Here is a 25,571-nt window from a genome sequence, read left to right as displayed (position 1 = left end):
ACAGATCATCACTGAGCAGGACCATTGGCTGTTAGGCGACAGGGAGGAGGAGGATGCAGAGGCTCTCAGTGGGGACTGGGGAGTCAGAGTCGGTGTGCTGTTTGCTGTCACAGGGGAAGCAGTGGGAGGGTGTGTTATCGTTACCGTGGGCTATCACTGGGCAAGTGCAGCTGTGGGCAACAGGGCAGTTTTCATTTGGCTCTCTGACTTAATTTATTTCTGTTTAACGAGGATTTGTCAACCATTTCCAAGCACTGCAACACAAAATGCTAAGTTTTTAAACCTTGATAATACATTCAAGCATTTTCAAGGATTTCAAAAACCTGTACAAACCCTGTGTTCATCAAAGACACTCAAAGTGTCTTTGAATTTGTGACCTATATGCTGATCTGTCCCACCCAACACCCATGTTTCTTAAAGATGCTCTAGCGATGCAGTGTAACGTCACTTCTGTTGACATTCAAACAAAACAGAGTGCTCGCTCACTACCCCCCCCCCCCCCTCCTGTGAAATTGAAATTCTCGTAAACGCGCATCTCGTCTGTGATTTGCTGGAACAGTTTGTTATGTTCTATATTTGTTGTGTTTGTTATGTTGTATATATTCTAAGTACGTGGTTTAGACAAATCTGGGTAAGTTAACTCCGAGTAAGTGGTAAACCTGCTAATAGAGAAGCTGTACGGCTTCATTCTCTTAACAAAACAATGCCATAGGGCACTTGTGGTAGGAGGTTTACCACTTGCTTTGAGTTAACTTATCCAGGTTTGTAACTAAACGGAACACCCCTCTGGTTGGCCCAAGTTGTTTTTGTTGCCGTCTTTGGAACCTGGGCTGTCTACAGAGACTGTGATTTTTTAACAGTGTAGTCGTATAAACAAGAAAGTAGAATTTCCATAATCCCTAACTGCTGTAGTTGGGACCATTTTAAGTACAGCCCACATATACAGTAGACCTCTGAAGTTTGCCTACAAAAAAGAAACAAAGCTGCTATCTTTGCCCATATAAGGAGGTCTGGGTGTTAATTGAAACTAACTATATATGGCAAGTTGCATTGCAGTTGCATTGCAAGTTAGCTCTAGGGAGCAAAAATCTAAGGTCTTGACCTACCGAAGATCACTCGAAGGCACTGGACAAAAGTGTGTTGAGCAAAACGTCTGCATTTCAGACTTCTTCCTCCACGCGAGAGTTTATCAGGTGTGATAATTCAAAACCCCCATGTTATTTTCCCATAGATAAAAATCACAAGATACCATCTCAAAGATGCCAGCTTTTTAGTAGGCGGACTTCAGAAGTGTATTATTGAGTTGACTTCAAAATCAAAGTTGAAACACTGTTCATGAACTTAGTTGAAACTACACTACATAACAACAAATATTATTTTGTATCAACTGTGCCACTAATTTACTAACCTGGAAAATCCAGACCCTGGTAATCTAGAAAGATTAAGGGTCTGGCCACGAACAATGTAATGGCCCAACTCGAGGGGCGGCAACAAGCATGCATTTAAAAATCTCACTGCACGCAATTGAATAACACTAGACATGTTTACTCTGAATGATTTCGGACTTCGACGCAATCGGATAACACTACGAACAATGTTTACTGTCCTCCAACGTTGCAGCACTGTCTTCATCAGTTTAGCTGGTTCCCCGGGATTCAAGAGGGAAAAGTAACGTGCATCATGGCTCATTGCCAGAGTGTCTCGCAGAGACAATACAGGCAATAACACAGATTTCGAAGTTATTTGAACAGAACAACAGTGGTGAATCACAGTCAACTTGACAAAAGAATAGAAGTTAAGATAACACCAAGGGCAAATAATTTGTTACAGTGAGTGTAGTCATTTTTGTTGTTGTTATTATTTCAATAAAACGTTTTCTTTACTTAACGGTATATGTTACATTATATTTATTATTCATACATTTATCTTTTGACTTATACATACTAAACTAATTTCATTAAATAACATTTCAGTCAGGACCACTTTGTCAAAGTTTATGTTTTGACACACCTATTCCCATCATCTAAGTAGATTCGCAACGAGATGAGCTGCGACTAGATATGGTAACATGCTTTGCGATGGCTTGCAACAGCTGGGAATGACGTGCACCATTTAATTCACACCGCTGCAACTCCTTCTGCGACGGTTTCGTCTTGACGCGGATCTTTGGTGTGAATTTGGTGTTACTGTATGTTTTTGATATGCGACGGCTACCGTAGTTCTATTAGGTTGCAATATAATCCCTAAACACTAGATGGAAGAAGATCTTACACATGGGACCTTTAATTCTGCTTTTGTGCAACGGGCCCCTGGTGAACTTCTCAAAGTAAACAGTAACACTAAAACAAGGTGCTACATTGATATTTTTTCAGTCTGCCGAGAGACCTGCCCCAATGGGCATCATTGGACCATTAAACCACACAATGATCCAAAACATGCAGCCAAACAAGGCAAGAAATGGTTATCAACATTTTAGAGTGGCAGAGCCAGAGTCCAGACCTCAATCCATCTAAAAAGTGAGCACAAGGCCAGAGTGATGGCAAATAATCGTTCCTGACGGAAAACCCGGATTGCTGTTAAAAAGGTGTGGTCTAGAATCATTGTGGAGACATGGAGGGGCTTGGTAGATATTATAAGAACCATTTTGAGAGTTGTGAATGCAAATAAAGATGTTTCCATTGATTATTTAAATAGGGTATGAATAATTTTGGACATGCCATTTTTCATAAAAATGCTAAAAAAAGGATGAAAACGCTTCTTTTTTAATTCCATGTTTCTCCCACATTGTCTTACAAACAGTGTCATTTTCAGTCAGAACAAACATAATTGATAAAGAGAAAATCAGAATTAAATCAATATTTGGGGTATGAATCATTATGACCGCCGCGCAACGAAGCGGCGGTCATATAGGTTTAGTCAGATTTGTTTTTTGTTTTTTTTCCTTTTTTTTATTTTATTTTTCGCATGCCCAAATTTCCGTCAATGATTCCCGGGACAATGAAAGACCGGGGTACACGAAACTCGGTGGGCATGTAACCCCACATGGATAGCATGGAACCATCGTTTTTCGTTTTGATCTGTAGCCCCCCCGCTGGACTGGACCCCCGAAAGGAGGGTAGGGCAGACACAGTTCTCTGTGAATATCTTGAGAACTGTAGGGCCTAGGATGACCAATTTTTTCCGTATGTTTGCCTCCAGGGGTCATGTTAACCCATTCCATGTGCACACATGTGCATAAACAGATACACACGCACACACATACATTTACAGTAATCATACATATGACACATACTCACACAGTAGACATATGTACGCATGCATGCACATGCACAAACACACATACTGTACGCAGGCAAACACACAAGCACGCACATACATACACACACACACACACGCACACATTTCAAGAATTTTTCCCGTCATCTACTTCCTGAAAAAAAAAAACTTTTTTCCTAAATAACTACCTGAACCGTGGCACTGAGGATGAAGAATCTTTTATGGTATGTTGGTCTCAAGGGCCCACATCAACCTGCCTCATAATCACTCATTTGTGATTTGCACCCCCACCCCCCCGGTAAAAAATGAAAATGCAATATTATTCTGCTTTAATCGCCCCTATCTTCAGTTAAGATGTTCAGAACTGCACCAAATTTTATGTGTATGATTGACCTGGCATTCTCTGGGGGTATGCCAAGTTTCGTAGAATTTCATAAATGGGGGGGGGTCTAAAAGAATTAGGTTATGTGTACATTTAGTGACTGTACACTCATTGGCCTGTAAATGGCAGTGCACACATATACACATGCACACACACAGGCACCCGCATACTATCGGTATTAGAACAGCCGATACATAATTACAAATTCAGTAAGATTTAAAGGAAAGCCAAAATAAATAATGGCTGCATTTTCAGTATTGGCGATAAGTAGTCGTTTGTCCACTAGATGGCGCATCGTTGCAGTGAGACGTAATTTTGTTGGAAAAACAATGGACGCTTCCTACAAGGACTGTAATTTACCGCAGCGAACATCTAATAAGGATAGGACGATGTTCACATGAAGTGTAATTCCCATTTCTTCTTGAAGCCGATATAAATCTGAGGATGTTTATCGGACATGCTTGTTTTTTACTGCAGGTACGTTAATCTTGTAATATCAATAAGGACCTACGTAATGTTACCGTTAGCGTTGGTTGAGTGATGGAGGCCCATTTGATTGATTGCATTTGTAGAAAACTATAAATGCGGTTATACCAAGCAAATTGATAGTAGCACTGTTTGTATCTTTCGACTGTCATTTATTGCACGTGCTACAAAATCATTCTGTGCAATGGAAGATTTACCAACGTTACACCGGTGTTGTGCCCCTTCTGGTTTTTCCACCTACTGGTTTCCGAGCTGTTCCCGAGCCTGTCCAGATGTCATGTATACCTATCAACAGCAGCTGACGGCTACCCACGTCGACAGATTCGCTACATATTCATAAACATTTTACTGGCCTTTGCATGTCGCACCTCAATAAAAACTGCACTGAACTGAACTGAATACCTGAGCATTACATTACTATAACATTTTCCAGCGGTAAGTAACCTAATTTCGATTATCTGTGTCGCGCTGGATTCGAACCCTCATCAGCAAAAGTATCACCATGCAAGACCGCCTCGCTCTCCACTAAACGATCAACATCTACATAACTTCCAGAACATAACGCTGTCTTCACTCAGTAGGCCATGATTCACCGTTTATCGGAGTATTTTGAAATAACTGGTTACCTTGATTTAGGCTTCAAAAACATAACTGTATCATGCACCCTACCTTCTGTTACACCTCTGTGCTGTCCATGTGCAAGGATTTGTCATAAATTTTACCAGGCAACGCACGAATCATGAAACAATGGGTCTAAAACAACTGGTTACCCTGCCCTGGAAACGCATTACCCTGCAATAGCCTACGTTCCTTGGATGCATAGGCCTACACATTTTACTGGCCTTTGCGTGTCGCACCTTAATATAATCTGTACTAAACTGAACAGCTGAGCACTATAACATTCTCCAGCGAGAAAATGATTTTTTTAGAAGTCGCCTAATGACCATGACCATGATCCGTGTCACACTAGATTCGAACTCTCTTCAGGAAAACGAATTTCATGCGTGACCACACCGCTCCCCACTACACTATCAACACTGTGTCAATGGTCTATTTACTATCAGGTCATACATCACTGTTTGTCTGAATATTCCGAAACAACTGGTTACCTTAATTTAGGTTTAAAACATATCGTGCACTCTGCTACACCGCTGCGCCATCTGTGTGCAAGGATTTAAAAATTCTACCAGGCAGCATATGGATTCTGAAACAATGGGTCTGAAACAACTGGTTACCCTGGCCTGGAAACGCATGAATTCGAGACTGCGAAAAACAGCTACAATAGCCAGTTCCTTTGGTTTAGGACAAGCAGATTTCTATGGCCATGGCGTCTCGTTTCCAAAGTTATAGCCTATGCTATCATACAGCGTTATGTTTACGACGGAAGATAAGTATTTGCAACCCCTACAATGCTTTTCGTTTCAGGTTTTTAATTTTAAAAGGTTAACCTCATATCCCTGTTATCACAAGCAGCTTGTTCTAAATTGGGATGAAACTGGTTACCTTGCCTAAATTAGGCTACAGATGATCCCCACAAGCTGCTTGCGCATATACCAACATTATGTGCTAGTTAATTTGCACCAAAAGCTCTCCAGCTCCAGCTGTTGAGTGTTTGACAGCGAGATCATGCGTTTTCAGTCCAGGGTAACCAGTTGTTTTAGACCCATTGTTTCATGATCCGTGTGCTGCCTGGCAGAATGTATGACAAATCCTTGCACATGGACAGCACAGAGGTGTAACAGAAGGTAGAGTGCATGATACAGTTATGTTTTTAAAGCCTACAGTAAATCAAGGTAACCAGTTGTTTCAAAATATTCATATGAACGGTAAATCATGGCCTACTGAGTGAAAAGAACGTCATGTCCTGAGAGTTTTGAAGTAGATAGTGGTAGTGTAGTGAGTGGAGAGCGAGACGATCTCGAATGGTGTTACTTTTGCTGAGGAGGGTTCGAATAGCGCGACAGATCATCGAAATTAGGTTACTTTTAAAAAAAAACATTTTTCCCGCTGGAGAATGTTATAGTGATGTAGCGCTCAGATGATCAGTTCAGTACAGTTTATATTGAGGTGCGACACGCAAAGGCCCGTGAACTGTGTATGAATCCAAGGAACGTAGGCTATTGCAACCTAGCTGTTTGAGAGTGAGATCATGCGTTTCCAGGGCAGGGTAACCAGTTGTTTTAGACCCATTGTTTCATGATCCGTGCGTTGCCTGGTAGAATTTATGACAAATCCTTGCACATGGACAGCGCAGAGGTGTAACAGGAGGTAGAGTGCATGATACAGTTATGTTTTTGAAGCCTAAAATCAAGGTAACCAGTTGTTTCAAAATACTCGGTAAACGGTGAATCATGGCCTACTGAGTGAAGACAGCATTATGTTCTGGAAGTTATGTAGATGTTGATAGTTTAGTGAATAGCGAGGCGGTCTCGCATGGTGATACTTTTGCTGATGAGGGTTCGAATCCAGCGCGACACAGATAATCGAAATTAGGTTACTTTAAAAAAGCATTTTCCCCGCTGGAAAATGTTATAGTAATGTAGTGCTCAGGTATTCAGTTCAGTTCAGTGCAGTTTTTATTGAGGTGCGACATGCAAAGGCCAGTAAAATGTTTATGAATATGTAGCGAATCTGTTGACGTGGGTAGCCGTCAGCTGCTGTTGATAGGTATACATGACCTCTGGACAGGCTCGGGAACAGCTCGGAAACCAGTAGGTGGAAAAACGTAAGTTACGCATGTAACTATGGATCTGTGAGAGATGACCGTCACTACGGTCTAAAAAAGGAATGATCACCTTCGTTCTGCCTATCACCGGGACCATATGTCAACAAAGTCATGCCCATGACCTCTGGAAGCAGAACGACTCAAGCTTGTAAATAGCGGAGATTGCTCCCGGTTCAGTCTCCTACCTTGAGCGCCTCAGGATGGTCCGAGTGACAAGGATAGTGACGGTCATCCCTCGGTCTCACAGATCCATAGTTACATGCGTAACTTACGATCTGTTTCGACCTCACTCTGACCGTCACTACGGTCTAAAAAAGGGATGACACATACCAAAAAAGTCGCGAGGAGCTCTAAGCTAACCATTAAAACCTCGCTCGGTCACGGACATGAGGGCAGCGTCGCCAACCGGAGCTGGCCGAGTGACGTCCACCCTATAAAACCTGGTAAAAGTGCAAGGCGTCACCCATGAAGCCGCTGCACAGATATCGCTTGCTGGTACCCCCTTAAGGGCAGCCCAAGACGTAGCCATACTCCTGGTGAAGTGAGCCCTTGTACCTGAAGGGACCGGCATTCCCAGAGCCTGGTAGGCATGGGAAATAACCTCAACCAGCCAATGCGACAGCCGCTGTTTGAAAGCGGTAGTCCCTGCTTCGCCGCCCCATAACAGACAAAAAGTTGAGTGTGTTCCCTCCTCAACGACTGCGTACGGGCCAGATAAGCTCTCAAAGCCCTGACTGGGCACAGAGTGAGCAACTTGTCGCGCTCTGCCTGTGAGGCAGCAGACGGCTGGAATTGGGTCAGCTCCAGAACCTGGTTGATAGACTGCTGACTTAGAACCTTAGGCAGGAAGGCTGGATTAGGCCAAAGTGACACGCCAGTGCCCCCTGCCTGCCACCTCAGGCAGTCTTCGCTGACGGAGAGGGCGCACAGCTACCCGACGCGCCTGGCCGAACAAAGAGCCAGGAGAAAGCTAGTTTTCAGAGACAAAGATCGCAGATCTGCATCTAAAATGGGCTCATACGGGCCTTCAGTAAGAGACATTAAAACGGTGGGCAAATCCCAGTTTGGTGCCCGCAAAGTGCGAACTGGACGCAACCGGCGGGCCCCTTTTAAAAACTGACCAATCAGTGGATGCCTACCCAAGGGCCTGTTATCCACACCCTGGTGAAAGGCTGAAATGGCCGAGGCATAAACCTTCACAGTACTGACCGCCTTGCCTTGATCCAAATAGGACTGCAAGAAGCGCAAAACTTGTGGCACAGGGCAAACCGCTGGCTCAAGACCCAAGCTGGCACACCAAATCAAAAAGATCCTCCACCTGAGTGCATAGCAAGCTCTAGTAGAAGGAGCCCTGGCGTTGTTCAGAGTCTCCTGCACAGACTCAGCTAGCTGTTCGATGACTGACTGCAGGGGCCAAACCCACAGGCGCAGGGCACCTGGTTTCGGATGCCAGATCTGCCCGTCTGTTTGTGACAGAAGATCCGCCCGGCAGGGTAACTGCCATGGCTGACCCCGCAGGAGCCGGAGAAGGTCTGGAAACCAAGGCCTCGCCGGCCACCGTGGAGCAACCAGCAGAACTGTATGTTGGCCCTCCCTGATCCTCCGCAGGACCTGAGGTACAAGAGGGGATGGAGGAAAAGCGTACAACAAGCCTGTCGGCCAGTCTTGTGACAGAGCATCCAGGCCCAAACTGCCTCCCTGTCCCACGAGAGAATACCACTCTGGGCAGTGAGTCGTTACTGCCGACGCAAACAGGTCCACTTGTGCAGTCCCATACTGAGCCAAGACCTGGCTGACCACCTCTGGGTTCAATCTCCATTCCCCCGGGAGTGGCCCGGTCCTGGAGAGAATGTCGGCCGCCCTGTTCTCCACACTTGGAACGTGTACTGCCCTCACTGAAGCCAGACGCGGCCATGCCCATGACAGCAACTCCTCCGCCACCTGGAGGCACCGCCAGGACCTCGTGCCACCTGACATGATACACCGCCGAGGTGCTGTCTGACCTCACCAGAACATGTTGGCTTCGCAACCCTGGCAGGAACCTCTGCAGGGCGAGATGGATGGCCTTCAGCTTGAGGACGTTGATGTGCTCTGACGTCCAGGAGGGAGGCCACACGCCCCTCGCTGACAGCACTTCCCAGACAGCTCCCCAGCCTGTCAGAGAAGCGTCTGTCGAGATGACTTGCCTCTTGTGAGGAAGGCCCCCCAGCGGAACACCCTGGAGTAAGAACCTCCTGTCCGTCCAAGGACGCAGGGCTCGGATGCAAGCAGGAGACACCCGCAACTTCACATGCCTGTCGTCTCTCGGGTGGAGCTGAAAGGCATTGAACCAACACTGCAGGGGGCGTGCCTTCAGCAGGCCCAATGGCAGTACCGCAGCTGCCGCGGCCATTAAGCCCATTAGCCTCTGGACTTTGTGGGCGGTGACCAGTCTGCCCAGCCGAAAGCCTGTCAGAGCCTCGGTCAAGCTGTCTGCCCTCCGTGGAGTGAGAGACGCCGTCATGCTGACCGAGTCGAGGAGGACACCAAGGAAATCCGCCTGCTGGCGGGGCTGCAAGTTGCTCTTTTTCCAGTTGACCGTGAAACCCAGGGCCTGGATATGGATCAGAACCGTGATCTTTAGGCCCTGGACCTGCAGGGGGCTGCCACCACGCGAGTAAAAATTCTGGGGGCCAGTGAAAGGCCAAATGGGAGGACCTGAAACTGGAACACCCTGCCTTGGAAGGCGAAGCGGAGGAAGGACCTGTGTACTGGGCAGATAGGGACGTGGAAGTACGCGTCTTGTAGATCCAGAGACGTAAACCACTCCCCTTCCTGGATGGAACGAATCACTATTCCAACGTGGACCATTTTGAATGGCAGCACCTTGAGGTACTGGTTCAAGGGCCTGGGGTCGAGGACCGGCCGGTAACCTCCGTCTTTTTTGGGCACAATAAAATATTTGGAATAAAACCCAGTGTGCCGTGCGTGCAGCGGTACTTCTGAGATGGCCCCTTTCAGAAGCAACTCCTGGACCTCCTTGACAAGCACGGAATTTAAAAGGGGGTCTTTCACAGACGTCATCTTGACCCCTGAAAACGTAGGGGGCCGCCGTCGAAACTGTAGGCGGTAACCGTGAGTCACCGTAGCCACAACCCAAGAGTCTGGCACAATCCCTTCCCAGGAGGTCCTGGACAGCTGGGAAGGGCAATCGATGGGCTGCCCCGGATCCCTAGGCAGGATCGCCCCCGTGGCCTGCACCTCTGCCTGCGCCCCGTCGAGGTCTTTGCTGTCCTCTGGGCCAGGGAGTTGGGGCTGAGCTCTGGTCTGGTGCACGAAAGCGCCGATCCCGTGGGGCAGCAGAGTTGATACTTACCTGTGGTGTTCGGGCGGGCTGCCACCGCCCATACTTACCTGATGCTGCCCTGTGGGGAACCGGAGCCCGCCTGTGGCACACACGCTGACCAGTTTCTCTAGAAGCGCCAGCCTGTTCCACTCTGTCCAGCACCCCCTGGGAGTCTGGATGGAACACATGCCCAGGCACCACGGGGAGACCTAACAGGTCTGTCCTGATGGCATCAGGGAGAGAGGTTTGGGCAAGCCACACCTGTCTACGGCACAGCACCGCAGAGGCCATAGCACTCCCCACATCACGCGTCAGCTGGGAGTGGGCTGACAGTGCGGCATCCACCAGGGCCCTTGCATCATGGTCCTCCGGGCTCATCGTTTTTCGCAGAGCCGCCAGAGTGATAGCCAGGGCGTTGCCCAAACGGGCTGCCCGTGCTGATACGTAAAAGCAGTGATTGATGAGACGGTCGGTCTTGGCACACTCCTTACGCGGGCAGCGTGGATTCGGAGATGCATTGGCAGGCCCCAGGGAAGTCCAGGTGGCGATGGACTGCTCGACCGGTGGCATATCCCCTAGCCCTGAGTCGGCCGGATAGGCAGCCTTTGCCAGCTGACGGCAACCTGGATTAAATTGGGGGCACTGTAGCGACTTACCCCATGCCGTCTGCAGCACCTTCGTGTAATCCACTGCCACGGGTATACAGGGTGGTGGGCTGCTGTGCGAGACGCCTTCCCAGACGCCCCCAAGGGAAGCCATGTCTGGCATAGGGGCCTGAAGACCCAGGATCTTGGAGGCACTCAACACCCGTGACATGGGATGGTCGGTCGGGTGAGCGCCGCCTGTCCCGTCCACGCACGTGGCCACATGCCTGGTCAGCCCGGCGGAGCCGTTCCTCCCTAGGAAGGTCACAGGCTGCGCTGCAGGGGCTGTCGACATCCTCCAGGAGGTGGGCGGCCCCAAGGCAAGCGGGACACTCTCTATGCCCGTCATTGGGGGCCATCGTGGCCCTACAGACTCTGCAGTAGTGTGCCGCCATAGCCTACCACAGAAAAACACAATGCAATACAACACAATACAATACAATACAATACAATAAGGCACTTACCTTGGCCATACAACGCACTGGGTCTGCAAGCAGCAGCCCGTAAAGAGATACAGCAGTGGTGTAATACAGTACACGGGTGGCCTGAAGCAGCGTGCGGACACGCTTAGCAGGCTCACACTGGCCCAGGTAGCTGCGGACAGCAGCGACGGGGTACACAACAGATACGCAAAGAAGGCGGCCACCAGTGCGCGAACGCACGCGCCGACGTACACCAGTGGACAACTGGAGAAAAGACACACAGCAGCCCGCACCTCGTACAAGACTGCACCTAGCAGACACAAACAGCTAAACTTACCTTTTGCAAGTAGCCTAGCACACAACAACAAAGCTAACAAGAAGCACACAGTAACATTAGCGCCTAAGCGGCCGAGCACATACGCGCTGATCAGGCCCACACAGCTTCCGGCTGCCAGAGCAGTAAACAGAAATAATAACGGTGGCCCACGCCGGTGCACGAACGCACCCAGCAGGCTCACACCAAGCCCAACTAGCTGCGAACAGCCAGATAAGGTACACAGTAGTTAACAAACAACAACCCGGAAACCTGGCACACACAAAAGGAAAATAACACTGAAACGGCGGCCCGCAGCAGTGCGCGAACGCAGGCAGCAGGCTCACACTAGCCCCTCCGCCGTGCGGTATGGGGTGAACTCAGGAAAGGCGTCAACAAGTTAAACAAAGTTAAACGAAGTTTCCTGAAAAAAACACAGGTTACTGCCAAATGCAGACTAACAAACACAGTCAAAGCAAGAAAGCAGTGAAAGTACGTACTCACGTATCACAGGTCTCAGATGAGGCGATCAAGGTGAGAGACTGAACCGGGAGCAATCTCCGCTATTTACAAGCTCGAGTCGTTCTGCTTCCGGAGGTCATGGGCATGACTTTGTTGACATATGGTCTCGGTGATAGGCAGAACGAAGGTGATCATTCCTTTTTTAGACTGTAGTGACGGTCAGAGTGAGGTCGAAACAGATCCAGAAGGGGCACAACACCGGTCTGACAGTTTTGCCTATACATGCGTGAGACTGAGACGCCTGTTTATTTTGTTTTAAGTGCGTGCAGGGTGTGAGAGGGGAATCGATGTGATTTGATTCCAGCTTGGTAGTTGTAGTCTGTGAAATTAAAAAGCACGTGTGTGTGAAGTATCCAAACAATGACACCTTCATTTCATTATGGCTGCTTTAGCAACACACCTTAAGCTACTGTGTAGTGGGTCCCATTTAGAAGTGACTACTTCATTCGCGCTTTCCTTGACTCATGGAGCTGCGTGAATGGCAACTTTTCGCCACGATATGGCAGTTTAAGTCCGCTTGATACTGTAAGGTGTAAGCCATTGGTTTCCAAAGTTATGTTGTAAATAGGCCTACCTTATAATCCTACCTGTAGCTTAGGGAAGCTAACAGCTTTCTATTAGGATCTAGTTTGTTAGTTACCGTTTTGTCATAACTCCCTGATGTATTTTTGCATTTAGAATAGCCAGAGCGTGTATATCTCAATCGGAAAATTAAACAATATCGGGTGCCTATGGACTAGGCTGGGTGAACCCAGCCTGATCTGCCCGCTATTTATTTTTTGATTTCTTAAAAGATTGAGGTTGGTCTGGTGAAAGCCAGACTAGCCATGGACCTCAGTTACACAATGCAAGGGAACATGAATCAGCCTATATTTGCACGAACAATAACGGACAACAGCTCTTCAACTTTGGCCCGTTAAAATGTGTATGAACAGTCTAGCGACGCATTTCATCAAGGCCCATTTGGACATGTCAGTTATTTGCACCACTGGTTAGATGTAAAACAGCATTTCGTTTCAGACTACTGTTACTTAATTTGTGCATTGACAATAAAGTATTACATGAACTAAAGATGACTAAAATCTTATGTAGAAGAAGAAACATTCACAAAAAATCCATCCATCCAAAAATGACCTTTGTTTTTGATAGCTGTTGAAAACGGCATGGAACTGACAGAGATGTTTTTGTTCATAAATAAATAACATTATGCTGATACCTTTTGCTTTTCCCAAATACAATGTAGCCTACAGGTGTAAGTGACCTTTCATCAATCCAGTTGCAATGGATGAACTGTGATGAACTGCCCAACTTGTGATTGTTTAGAGATTTTAAAGGTTTTATAACAATGGTACATCTTCTTTGGCTATTCTACAATCTATTCACCTTTTCAGCACCAGTAGGCTACTTTCTGTGCAGCCGCACACACACACTCAGGCATGCCAAACAAGCATACACAAAAGTTTCGAGAGTGGGGGATGGAGTAAAATATGGAGACAAATTGAAGTGTGATTTATTTTTCGCGGAACGGATGTACAGGACTGAGCGGTGGTCATATTTTGTACCGCTATGCGGTACATCTAGTTTTGTTCTTAACTGTAAGTGTCTTTGAGGTAGAAGGCTGGCTTGTGGAGGCTAAAGACTTTCCATTTTTCAAAGACTAAATTTCCAAAGTCGGACAGAATTCATGGGAGTTGTACTGGAATGGCAGGGTACTGGAATGGCGGGGCGCTCCCGTCAACTAGATCGTTTAGTGTAAGGTGCCACTAGCGTTTTTTAAGTCAGTCGGAGTCAGTCTTTTTCTAATTTGCCGTTATGACAATGTGAAACATGTTTGATATTATAGCAAGTATTTTTAGTAGTGGCTCATGCAAATAGTGACATGAACAATGTAAAAACCAATAGTGACCTCTCTCCAACACCAAACAGGAAGGGGCAAAGTAGGCGACAGCTGTAGCCTATATGATTGTTATTTCATTTCTTATAAATTATTAGTCGGCTATCACGTCACAGAACAACTCTATATCTCTTAGGGATGTCACACATAAAACAATGCTGCAGAAACACGAAAAAATGACTTTGATATGAATAGGCTATCATATGAGTTCCTGTTGATATGTAATGCACGATGGAAATAATTTAAAAAAAATCTAGTAGCAGTCTTGTAAATAGTGACCCTGCATGATCCCTAGTTGTTGTAAATCATAGTCTGTGACTAGTCTGTGACTCAACAACTCTATTGTCTTTAGATGTGAGAGGGTCTGAGAGTGTAGTCTTTCAAAAATCTTTTCCAAATCTTTGCAAAGTTTTTCACTGTAAGGAGGGCATAAGCTAAACCTACTTAACGTTAACTTTATAAATGTAATGGTAGGCCTACACAACTTAAATCTACAAAACATGAATGGGTACCTACTCCTAATAAACAGATTTCAAACTAGATGTACCGCAGAGCGGTACAAAATATAACAGCCGCCCAGTCCAGCACATTTTTTCCACAAAAAGAAATCACGCTGAAAGGCCGATATGATTCTAACTGTCTCACTAAATTGCATTATCCACACTCAATTCTCACTGGTATCTGCTAGACAACAAGTACCAAAACATGATTAGTTCATAGATTTCACATGTAAAATTCATTTTATACAACCCCACCTCCATCTTGCCTGTTCATAATTCTGAGAAATTCTTGATTGTTTGTGTTATGTTTATGTTATGTGTGTGTGTGTGTGTGTGTGTGTGTGTGCCTGTGTATGTGCATGCAAGCAGTTTTGACCTTGTCAGCCAGAGATATTGTGATGAAAACACCTAATTTTTTGCTTTTTAATTTTTAACTAGGTGGCGCTATACATGAAATAAGTGGTAATGGGATGGGTTGACATGCCCCCTTAAGACCAACATACATAAAAAAGGTGGACCTCCTAGGCCCTACGGTTCTCGAGATATTCACAGAAAACTGTCTCCGGCCACCTACAGGCCAGTTGGTGTATAGTAACATAAATTAATTTATTGTGTGGCCCCCCATGAACGGAATTCCACAAAACTTGGCGTGCATACAGAGGGTGTCATAATGATCCTACACTTCCAATTTCGTGCAGTTCTGACTATGTTAGGTCACAGATACCTTCGATTACAACACCTCATTTTTACTTTTTTGTGTTTAAGTAGGTGGCGCTATACATGAAATGAGTGGTTATGGAATGGGTTGACATGGCCCCTTGAGATCAACATACAAAAAAAAAAATGGTCCTCCTAAACTCTACGGTTTTCGAGATATTCACAGAAAACTGTGTCTGCCCTACCCTCCTTTCGGGGGGTCCAGTCCAGCGGGGGGGCTACAGATCAAAACGAAAAACGATGGTTCCATGCTATCCATGTGGGGTTACATGCCCACCAAGTTTCGTGTACCCCGGCCTTTCAGTGTCCCGGGAATCATTGATGGAAATTTGGGCATGCGGAAAAAAAAAAAAAAAAAAAAAAAAAAAAAAAATCTGACTAATTCGCTGAGCGGCGGTCATAATAAGTTCTCAAAAATATAGACAGCCTTCTTTGATACAATTCAAGTTCTTTATTCAGAAAGTTAAAAAACAACCTGTGTTATTGCAGGCATTAACCATCATCAGAAGATTAAACATACGGTATAAAACACAATTGAATATTTCAATGTATCCAGTCTTGATCAGGCTGAACACATGTTTTTTTTTTTTTTTAAATCTTTATCCAGGTCAACTTGGGAGTACTTCTCCCTCACTGAGCATAGCTTATACCTCTATAGCTGACTATCAATAACATGTTTATAGCATTCTGACATAGGCTTTTTAAAGGTACTCACAATCATTATCAGTACTTGAAACCCCTATACATAAACAACAATCAGAGTGGAAGCTTTTTACAACATCAACAACAACAAAAACTTCTCTGCGCCGAAGGTGTCTGCATCGGTTGTGGAGAGCAACAGGAGTGTCACTGATATCTGGCTCCTCTTCTTGCTGCAAAATATCATCAATCTAATTAGTTCCAGAAGCAAGGTTGCAAGTCATAAAGTACATGCTCATCATATGCTCAACACCTTCTGTCAAGATTATAATCCTTATATCAACCTCAATGAAACCATAAGGCCACCAACTATTTTTTTGTGCATACAGTATATTATTTGACCACTGTGTTAAAACAGAAAATGCAAAATTACAATAGCTGTTTTCATTATGTAACATTTTGGAAAACATATTCAAGTTTGTCTATACAGGTGCATCTATAAAAATAGAATATAGTGCAAAGTCTATTGCCCTGCCCAGACTGAGAAATTAAAGGCTCAGGAAAGCACAGCCAATTATTTTGACTTAATTAGCTGATTAGAGCTCTTCTCAGGTCGACATTTCTATATTATAAATTCTATATCCCAATATTAAGAGATACTGGATTTTTGATTTCCGTGAGTTCTAAACTGTAATAATAAAAAGATAAAATATAATAATATTTAAAAAAGGCTAGACATATTTCACCTTATGTGTAATTAAATTCTATGAGTTTCACTTTTTGAATTAAATTATGGGGAAAAATGAACTTTTCCATGATATTCAAATGGTTTGCACCTGTATGTTTATACACTATTACTTTATAATAATATTACTTGCATTGCAGGTCTTGAAGAGCTCTGAATCATCCTCTCACAGGTAGACAGGGAGTGCACAAAGGGACAGAGTGTGTCTCATGCTGACATCATGTTCTTCCTTGATTGACAAGACAAAATTAATCATTATTGTAGAAATATTTTTGCACTTGTTCACGCCAGTCTATAAGCCTCCCAACAATGATCCATAAGTGTGCAGGAAACTTATAAAAATCGGTGATATATCTTTGGAAAATCAAAGTTTAATACTACATCATAGGCCCTAGATTTCTATGAAGATTGAGGAAATTCCACAGCACTCGGTTTGACGCCAGCCGCTATCCTCTTGGCACAAAGCCCAGAACATTCTGTATCATTGGAGGGTGCAGCTCTCTGTATTTAGACTAACAGCAAGCAAACAAAGAAACTATACAATGGGTATAGTAGTTCAGTGTGTGTCAACATTAAAAAGTTTAAGCCAGAGGTACTTACAACTGTAATTTATCCCTCCCCTGCTCCAGATTGTCTTCAGTGTTCTTACACATTTTCTATTTCAAAATTCCATACTTTTTCCAGAGCAGTGTAAGTTAAATTATAGGCAAAGTGCAAAGTTTAATGTCAAACTACAACCAATTTTATAATTAGTGTATTATATGAATCTATCTGCTCTCGGGATCCCCCTCTGGTTAAACAAACTAAATAAGCTCTTTTGCAAGAAAGTATGAGCATAACTTCAATATAATATGGAGGGAATACACTGGGACAGCAGTCTGTAGAAACAGACCTCTGTAGCATACAGTAACAGTTTTTTTGGAGGGAGGGGACAGTTTCTTACCCGAAACTAGAAAGTTGCTAGGTTGGTAATTGCCTACAGAGGGTTGTTATGCACCATCAAACTGATTTTGGAAACGTTATGTTAAGGTAAAAAAAATGTTAAGGGTGCCTTTATGCACAGACATTTGTGGGTCAACTCATTGCTTTCACAAGCCACACAATAGATTAAGTTCCTGCAAGGGACACCTTGCTGGCTTGCTCCTTCACTGACTTTGTACTTTGCCCGTTTAAAATGTATTACCTAGACTATTTACAGTGGGGGAGATAAGTATGGAACACGTCAACATTTTTGTCACTACTGTAAGTATATTTCCATTAGCTCATTGGGGTCATTATCGGCAAGTGGAAGGAACATCACTCTATCATCAACCAGCCACACACAGGAGCTTCTTAAAAGATTTCTGACCACAGAAGGATAGTAAGAAGAAGAGCCCAAGAGTCAGGACCCACTTAGAAAAAACTCTAAAAAGACTTGGAGGCAGGAGGTAGGCTACAATTGTTACAGAGAAAACAATAGGCAATGCACTCCACACCATGGCCTCATATGTACTTTTACTCACCCTGCAAGACTCCATTACTGAAATAAAGTATGTTTAAAGTTTGCCACACAACATTTGGACAAGCCTATACCTGAATGAATTGCATAATGTAGTCTGGTCAGACAAGAGCCAAATGTAACTTTTTGGCTGCCATACTGCACACCATTTTTGGTGGAGAAATGGCACTGCACATCACCCTAAAAACACTATACCAACAGAGAAGTTCAGAGGTGGAAGCATATGGAGTGGATACATATGTACAGCTCTGGAAAGAAGACCACTGTACATTTTTCTGATGTCATCTTACGGAGTGACACTAATATATATAAGATCAAAAGAATAATATAAACTACAGGATAGTGTTGTTAAATATTTCTGCGGAGGTGCACTACTGAGCTGGTTGCCAGAAATCATGTGACTAAATGTTAAGCTATCCCCTTTCACTTTCGATTCATATTTGCGCATGCTTGAACGAGCCTATTTAAACTCACTGCAAAATAGGCTACTTCTACTTTACATCCAGGGCAATCTTTCGGAGAGCTCACAAAGGTTTACAGTCGAATATTTCAAAGGAAAAGAAACAGGTAGGTCAAATAGAATGGATTAGTGATTTAAGATATCATAATCCGCTCTATAAACAATCGCTCTATTGACAATGCATGCATGGGGAAATATTGTTTACATTTTATTGCACTGATTTGATCATTTGCTATTTTATTTCCCGCCTGCAGCCAAACCACAATTGATAAGATTGCTTCTAAGCGGCATATAGCTTAATTGGATAGTCTGTGGTGTCGGGGTCCAATTAGGCTAAGCTACCGTTTACAAATAATGCTTTGTCACGATCCCGTATGGCTACATCAAATCACTCGGCTTGATTTACAGTATCAGTCAGCGTATTCATGTCGCGTAATAAGCCTAAAATCAGGGCTAGGTAGGTTATTCGAATATAATAAGCAACGCAAACGACGCCACTATCATAATTTTCATCTCAACGAGCTGTCCACTGTAGCCTACTCGACCAATATCCTGTATCAGTTTGGGCAGGGCAGGGGTCTAGTGGTAAAGTAAGAGGTTGGTAATGAGCAGGGCAAGCTCGTCGCTTAATGGCAGCCTGCCCTGCCGCTGTCTCTTGTAGCTAATGTGACTGGGGGGTGCACTGGCACCCATCCGGACAAATAATCGTTGGTCATCGCTGTTGTAAGATGTAGCCTACGGCTCCCATTGACTTCAATTCAACACGTCAAAGCAATACTTCGATAATAGATAGATACTTTATTGATCCCCAAGGGGAATCATGTGCTCAAACTATGCCACTGACTTATAGCAGCAACCATTTCACTCTGATAATAAACTACATTTTGGTACAAAATACAGCAAGAATAACAGAAACTGCCTTAAGCAATGTGAAGAAATCTTAATGCAAATTGCCAGCCCCTAAGACTGCTCATTGCTCAAATTTATGGTCATCTATTGTCAAAGATTAATTGTATTCAAGGTAAAGGTAATTGCATTCAAAAATGTCCAGTGTTTCCTATACGTTGACTTATTTGTGGCGGCCCACCACAATATCAACACTGACCAGACCACCACACAATGATTTTCCATGTTGTGCTATTTAAATTGGATGGAATTCGCTCATTGTAGAGCTATGCCCCATTTTGCACAGCCTCTCCTTGTCTCTCAACAATATATTTGCAATTGCAAATTTTTTATGCAATTGCATAAAAGTCGACTGGCTAAATTGTGCTTAAAACTGCATCATAACCACGCTGCGCTATTTTTTAAAAAAAATTGTTGCATTCAAGTTAATTCTGCCAATCTACCACCACACATAAAATTCAATTCTGTGGGAAACACTGATGTCCTTAATGATACACCACAATTTATAAAGGAACGAAGTTTAAGAAGAAATACTAGATGGATTAGAATAATAATTAGTAAGAAACAAGATTTTCTACCGTACTTTCCTATTAAATTAAATATTTCATGCTGCTTTTGCGCTGCACGGCCACCAGATGACACAGTTTACATCTAAATAGAGGGTAAAGGGTAATAAAGGGTAAGGCTGCAGAACCGCAGTGCCATGCCGCCATATGGTGGCCATGAATTTGATTTGATTTGATTTATTTCAGGATCAAATACAATAAAATGCAGCAATCCAAAGGATGACATGCAAAAGTACAAAACTTATTTCCAGCATGGTCCTTGGTGTTGAACACATGAAACAAATAGACAAGGAACAGACAATACTCAGACTGGGGGGTGGGGACATACCATATAACAAATAAATAAGAAAGACACAACTGCAGAAAAAAAAATATCCAAATGATCAATACATATCCACCTTATTCCATAAAATCTGCTTTACCTGTCTTTTAAAACTCCCCCTTGATGCTAGGAGTTGTGTAGCAGTAGGCAAACTATTCCAAGCCATGATACCAGTATAAAAGAAAGAACTTTTACCTGCATTTTTAGTTCTAGGTACTAAGCAGGAGCGGATGCTAGCCCTGGTGTTATGCCTATGCTGTGTGTGGACCATGGTGACATTAGAGCCTAAATATTTGGGAGCCTGACCATTTACAATGTTGAACATAGGATTCAGCTTAAGTTGTTCAACTCTTAAATGCACAGGTAGTAGGCCTACTTTTTTAAACTCCTCCCTACCATTATGAGTACAGGGGGGCTTTGTCTTGCGATATAAAAACTTCAATTTACAGGCACATTTGTCTAAAACTTGTGCTGCAATAGATTCACCAATAAGTGATTGATCCAATGTTAGACCCACATATGTGACATTTGATTTAGACACAATTTCATACCCATTACACATTTTTTACATATACTTTTAAAGTATTTGATTTTGCCAACTTCCTTTTCGTACCAAACAAGATGGATTCAGTCTTTCCCAGATGCATAGAGAGCTTATTGTCTACCAGCCACTGGTTGACAGACTCAAGCTCATGACCAAGAGTATTTTCAATGTCTTTTACGTTACCCCCTGGGACAAGTAAAGCAGAATCATCGGCATATAATAACAATTTGCACTGTACCACAGCTGACATGTCATTTATGTACAATAGAAATAACAGGGGCCCCAGGATAGAGCCTTGCGGCACCCCACATGCTATACTCTGTGGATCAGAGAGGGTCCCCTCTACATCGCAAACCTGTGTCGTATCTGTTAGGTAAGAAGTGAACCATTGGAGTGCTGAGTTGCTAAAACCCATGCACTGCAATTTAGAAATCAAAATATTGTGGTTCATGGTATCAAATGCTTTTTGCAGGTCGAGTAGAAGCATACCAACATAATTTCCTAGATCTAAATTCTGACGCACATAGTCAAAGAGGTGGATGAGACATGTGTCAGTAGAATGTGCAGCTCTGAAGCCAGACTGAAGCTCATATAACAGATCATGCCAGATAAGATAGTCCTCGACCTGTTCATACACAAGACGCTCAATAATCTTTGATATGGTTGAAAGAATTGAGACTGGCCTATAATTCCCAACATTAGCTCTGCTATTTTTCTTAAAAAGAGGAACCACCCTGGCATTCTTCATCTTGTTTGGGAAAACACCCTGACTTATCGACAGATTTATGACATGAGTAAGAATACTACGTGTAACCTCAGCACTATCCCTAAGAAACCTGGAGGGGATAAGGTCCAAGCCAGAGGCCTTATTCACTGATAGGGTGGAGAGGCTCGCTCTTACTTTGAAATATATAATATAGCCCATTATATTTATTAGAAAAGAAGTGGCCGTCAAATAATTGTGTACCTCCTAAGGTCCTTACCAATTATTCCTTACCAATTACTCTTTTTTTTACTTCTAAAGAGCCATATGTGCAGGAACCTCATTTGACATTAGCTCAGTTGGAATCAGGCCAATTACTTAAAAAAAATGTCTTCTGATATTCTTTCCAGGTGAGACTAAAGCCAATGTGGTGTTAAGAAGAGTCAATGATGGATTCTCCATTGCAAGAAGAGGAGGAAAATGCAAATGTAAGACATACTCCTATTCTGGGGTTTGTTTCTTTAAGAAAAAAAAAACATGTAAAAGTCGTTGCTGAGTCATTGTGGTGTGATGCAATTTTTGTTTAAACACCAACCTACTCACTGGTTCTTGAAACCACAGTAGTTTTGGTCAAAAATTGCAAATTGCCAAACTGTCACATCCATAATGCCAACACAATGCCATGGTATTTAGTTGGCGTTATGGATGTGACAGTTTTGCGTGGGTTTGCACATCTACTGTACAGCTACGTACCAGCTGGCTATGCTGCACTCATCCATCTGAACCTCACTCCCAAACGGGGTCACAGCACCAATATAATCTGCATTGTGTTTACCTTGAGGCTCAGGCCTTTTCTACTCCAAACTTGAACCCTCAAACTGCAGCACCCCGGATTGGGAGTTGAGCGTGCTAGTAATTGAGTTAAAACCATAGGATGCTAGCTCTATCACTTGCACGTCTCTCAAAGGAGAAATCCGGCTATTTTTCACATCTGTTTTTCGAGGTCACCAAGATGCTGTAGCTGCCTGCCTGCTTCAGCTGTTGACACTAGCAACTCGAGCTAGGTAAAACCGGTTGTTTTCAGGTTTTTTCGTACCAACAGTACTCTGTGACCTTGAGAAATGGAGATCTATGTGAAAAATCACGGGATTTCTCCTTTAAGGTTCCAGGAGGGAGGTTTACATCATTCTGTCATAACCAATGACAATGACGACATCACAAATTGGAGCTGTTTTTCGACCCACCAAATTTTCTGAACATGTTTGTGATTGGGTATTTCTAGAAAGAATAGTTCTTCTAACCATCAATCAACCCTACCATTTCTAGAAAGACCAATGAATGATTGTTCTAACTACCAAGATCGCAACAGAAGTTAGGCAACAACCTTTTCAAAAAAGAAAAAAAACCCTGAAATGCTCCACTTTGATTAGTGTCTTTAACATATGTGCATTTCAACTTTAATTGTAATCATTGTACTGTAATCATTAAACATATTGTTTTAGGCTCATCTTAACATAGGACGAGTGTTGTCAGAGTCACACATTCCTGATAGGAGTGAGGGTAAGTATTTTGAGTTTATTCCTGCCTGATTTTTCTCATACTGAATAGTGCTTAGCATGCCTGGGTGACAGAGGTGACATGGTCAGAGAAGGTTAGTTGTTCATCTATCAGGATACCTACGTTTCTTACAGCCTTTTTTGGAGCAAGACAAGAGAAGAGTCGATTTTGATGTTATGATGTATGATTTGTTTGGCTAAGAAGACCAAGAGTTCTTAAGAGAGGTTTAGTTGTTCCTTCATCTAAGTGGATATGTCAGAGAGACAATCCAAGCACAGTGCCGAGACTTTGGTGTTGTTCATTGGGAAAGACAGAAAAAGTCTGGCATCATCTGTGTAGCAGTGATGTGAGAAGCCATGCAAGTGGATAATTGGGCCCAGCAAGGTGTTTGCAAAGAGAAAGGGCCACAGCACTGAGCTTTGGGGCACCCCTGTGGTGGTGAGATGTCGACGTTTGCCCTAGTCACTACAAAATGAACCATCGCTCAGAGGTAGGATTCAAACCAGAAGTGTGCTTTGCCTGTAATGCCCACGTTTGAGAGTATGGATATTAGGGTTGACCATGTCAAAAGCAGCTGATGAGTCAAGCAAGGTGAGTAACAAGCTACTGCTCTGAATGCTTTTAAGGCTTCGGAGCCATTTCAGTGGAGTGACAGTCATTCCATGAGAGGAATTCTGTGCCTAGTCTTAAAGGCGCTCTAAGCGATGCTGGGTAACGTCACTTCTGTTGACGTTCAAACAAAACAGAGTGCTAGTAGCTCGCTACTCCCTCCCTACTGTGCAATTGCAGTGTTTCCCCTAGAAATTTTTCCAGCAGCGGTGCTATTACTTGGCGGGGGGGGGGGGGCATTTTCAGCTTTCTTTTACATTATTGGTTAAAAATGATAGAAGAAAAATGAAATGGCACAACCCAGAAAAAGATTATTTACAATTTATTTAAATTTGTCTTAATGGCAAAGACCACACCCAATCTGCGAGCACTTAATTTTTCTGGGCTTTTCAAAGAACATCTCTAAGGCTCTTTGGTAATTGAATTGAATTGTGGGGGGGGGGGGGGGGCATTAATGCTGACACGCATGCACGTAGCCAGATGCTCTCCTTGTAGTCTATTTCTCAGTCCCAAAACAACAAACCCACGTATAAAAAAGTAAATACTCACTTTTCTTCTACATCACTCCCACAGTTACCATACAACTCACTCACAATTAACTCGAAAAAGACCTAGGCTACTTGATTGAAGTGCGACCGTTCGTCTCACCGTCAAGAGAACGCTGAAGTTATGAGAACACGTCTTTCTGATAAGAGAATGTAGGCTCCTATATGTCTAATGCCGTAAATGTAGAAAAGGTCTGTTTGTGATAGCCTATTATAGCTAAGTGGACAGAATTTAGGCTATACGTATATGCCAACATATGCTCATATTTCCTTTAACTATCAGACAGTTTAAACAGGCCTAGACTGTGTTCGCCTAGCTTTCCCATGCAAACATTACATATAGCCCTACGCTAACGTTACAAGTCTAGGCTACAATTAACGTTAAGACCATACACCTTGTAGCACATTGGTTTACTCTATTGCATTACTTACGTTTTAATAATTTGTCGTTGAATGTTGATGGAGGCTCATCTTTGGGAAATCAGCTCTCTGGATAAAATTGTCAGCCGGAGCAAGAGTTCTCAGAGTTGACGACACGGGGGTAAATCCAATCAGCAGAAAGAACCGCATCACAACAGTAGGCTAAATCGCAACAAACTTTTTTTCCCCCATGTTAAATTCATTTCGGTAATCATGAATTGGTTTCTTTTATTTGATGTAGGCTAGGAGAGGAGGATGCATGTTTCACATTAGTGTCAATGTGTCAAAGCAGGCTTTGGATCAGAGGAATTGCTCAAGCTTAACATATGGCATAGGCTACAAGCGAATTCACGGCATACAAACAGCTTCGTGATGAAATATAACTAATATCATTTTTTATTGTCACCAGGCCTATAAGTAGGCTATTTATTGTGTAACCTACAAGTGAACGATGACACCATAGGCTACACTGTGGCGGAGCAAGACCCCATCAGTCGGATAGCTAAACAATGTAACCGTGTTCAGAACGTAGGCTAGCCATATGGGCTGCAGACTTGTCTTTGGGCTTGTAATCACCTGACACATCATGCCGCATATATGTCCTGAATAATGAGAGGCTAAGTGCGGATTTGATGCACATAACTTACTCAAGACTTTCAGAAAACAATTTCGAGATGACGTTGGCCGTTGTGCTTTTACAGTGTGTTAAGTGAATCTCGTGATATTATGTTGCAGCGGCGCTGCGCCACTGTTAAATACATTGTAGGGGAAACACTGAATTGAAACTCTCCTAAATGCGCATCTTGTCAGTCATTTGTTGGAACAGTTTATGTTTTTATGGCCCAAAGGGG

The 25,571-nt window shown here is 43.7% G+C and overlaps 1 protein-coding gene across 1 annotated transcript in view; it reads left to right on the top strand.

Moving 5' to 3' along the window:
* Positions 1-18,555: 18,555 nt before the first annotated feature.
* The window catches only part of LOC121683471 (E3 ubiquitin-protein ligase rnf213-alpha-like), a 140,184-nt gene continuing 133,168 nt past the window's right edge, over positions 18,556-25,571 (top strand). The window contains exons 1-3 of the mRNA XM_042063102.1: positions 18,556-18,655; positions 22,000-22,077; positions 23,092-23,149. Coding sequence (XP_041919036.1) covers positions 22,036-22,077; positions 23,092-23,149 — 100 coding nt within the window. The 5' untranslated portion in view covers positions 18,556-18,655; positions 22,000-22,035. The remainder of the gene's footprint in view (positions 18,656-21,999; positions 22,078-23,091; positions 23,150-25,571) is intronic.

The sequence above is a fragment of the Alosa sapidissima genome, chromosome 15, assembly GCF_018492685.1.
Source record: "Alosa sapidissima isolate fAloSap1 chromosome 15, fAloSap1.pri, whole genome shotgun sequence".
Taxonomy (NCBI): domain Eukaryota; kingdom Metazoa; phylum Chordata; class Actinopteri; order Clupeiformes; family Clupeidae; genus Alosa; species Alosa sapidissima.
Note: the sequence above shows the minus strand (reverse complement) of the source record. Positions and strands in the feature narration are given on the sequence as shown.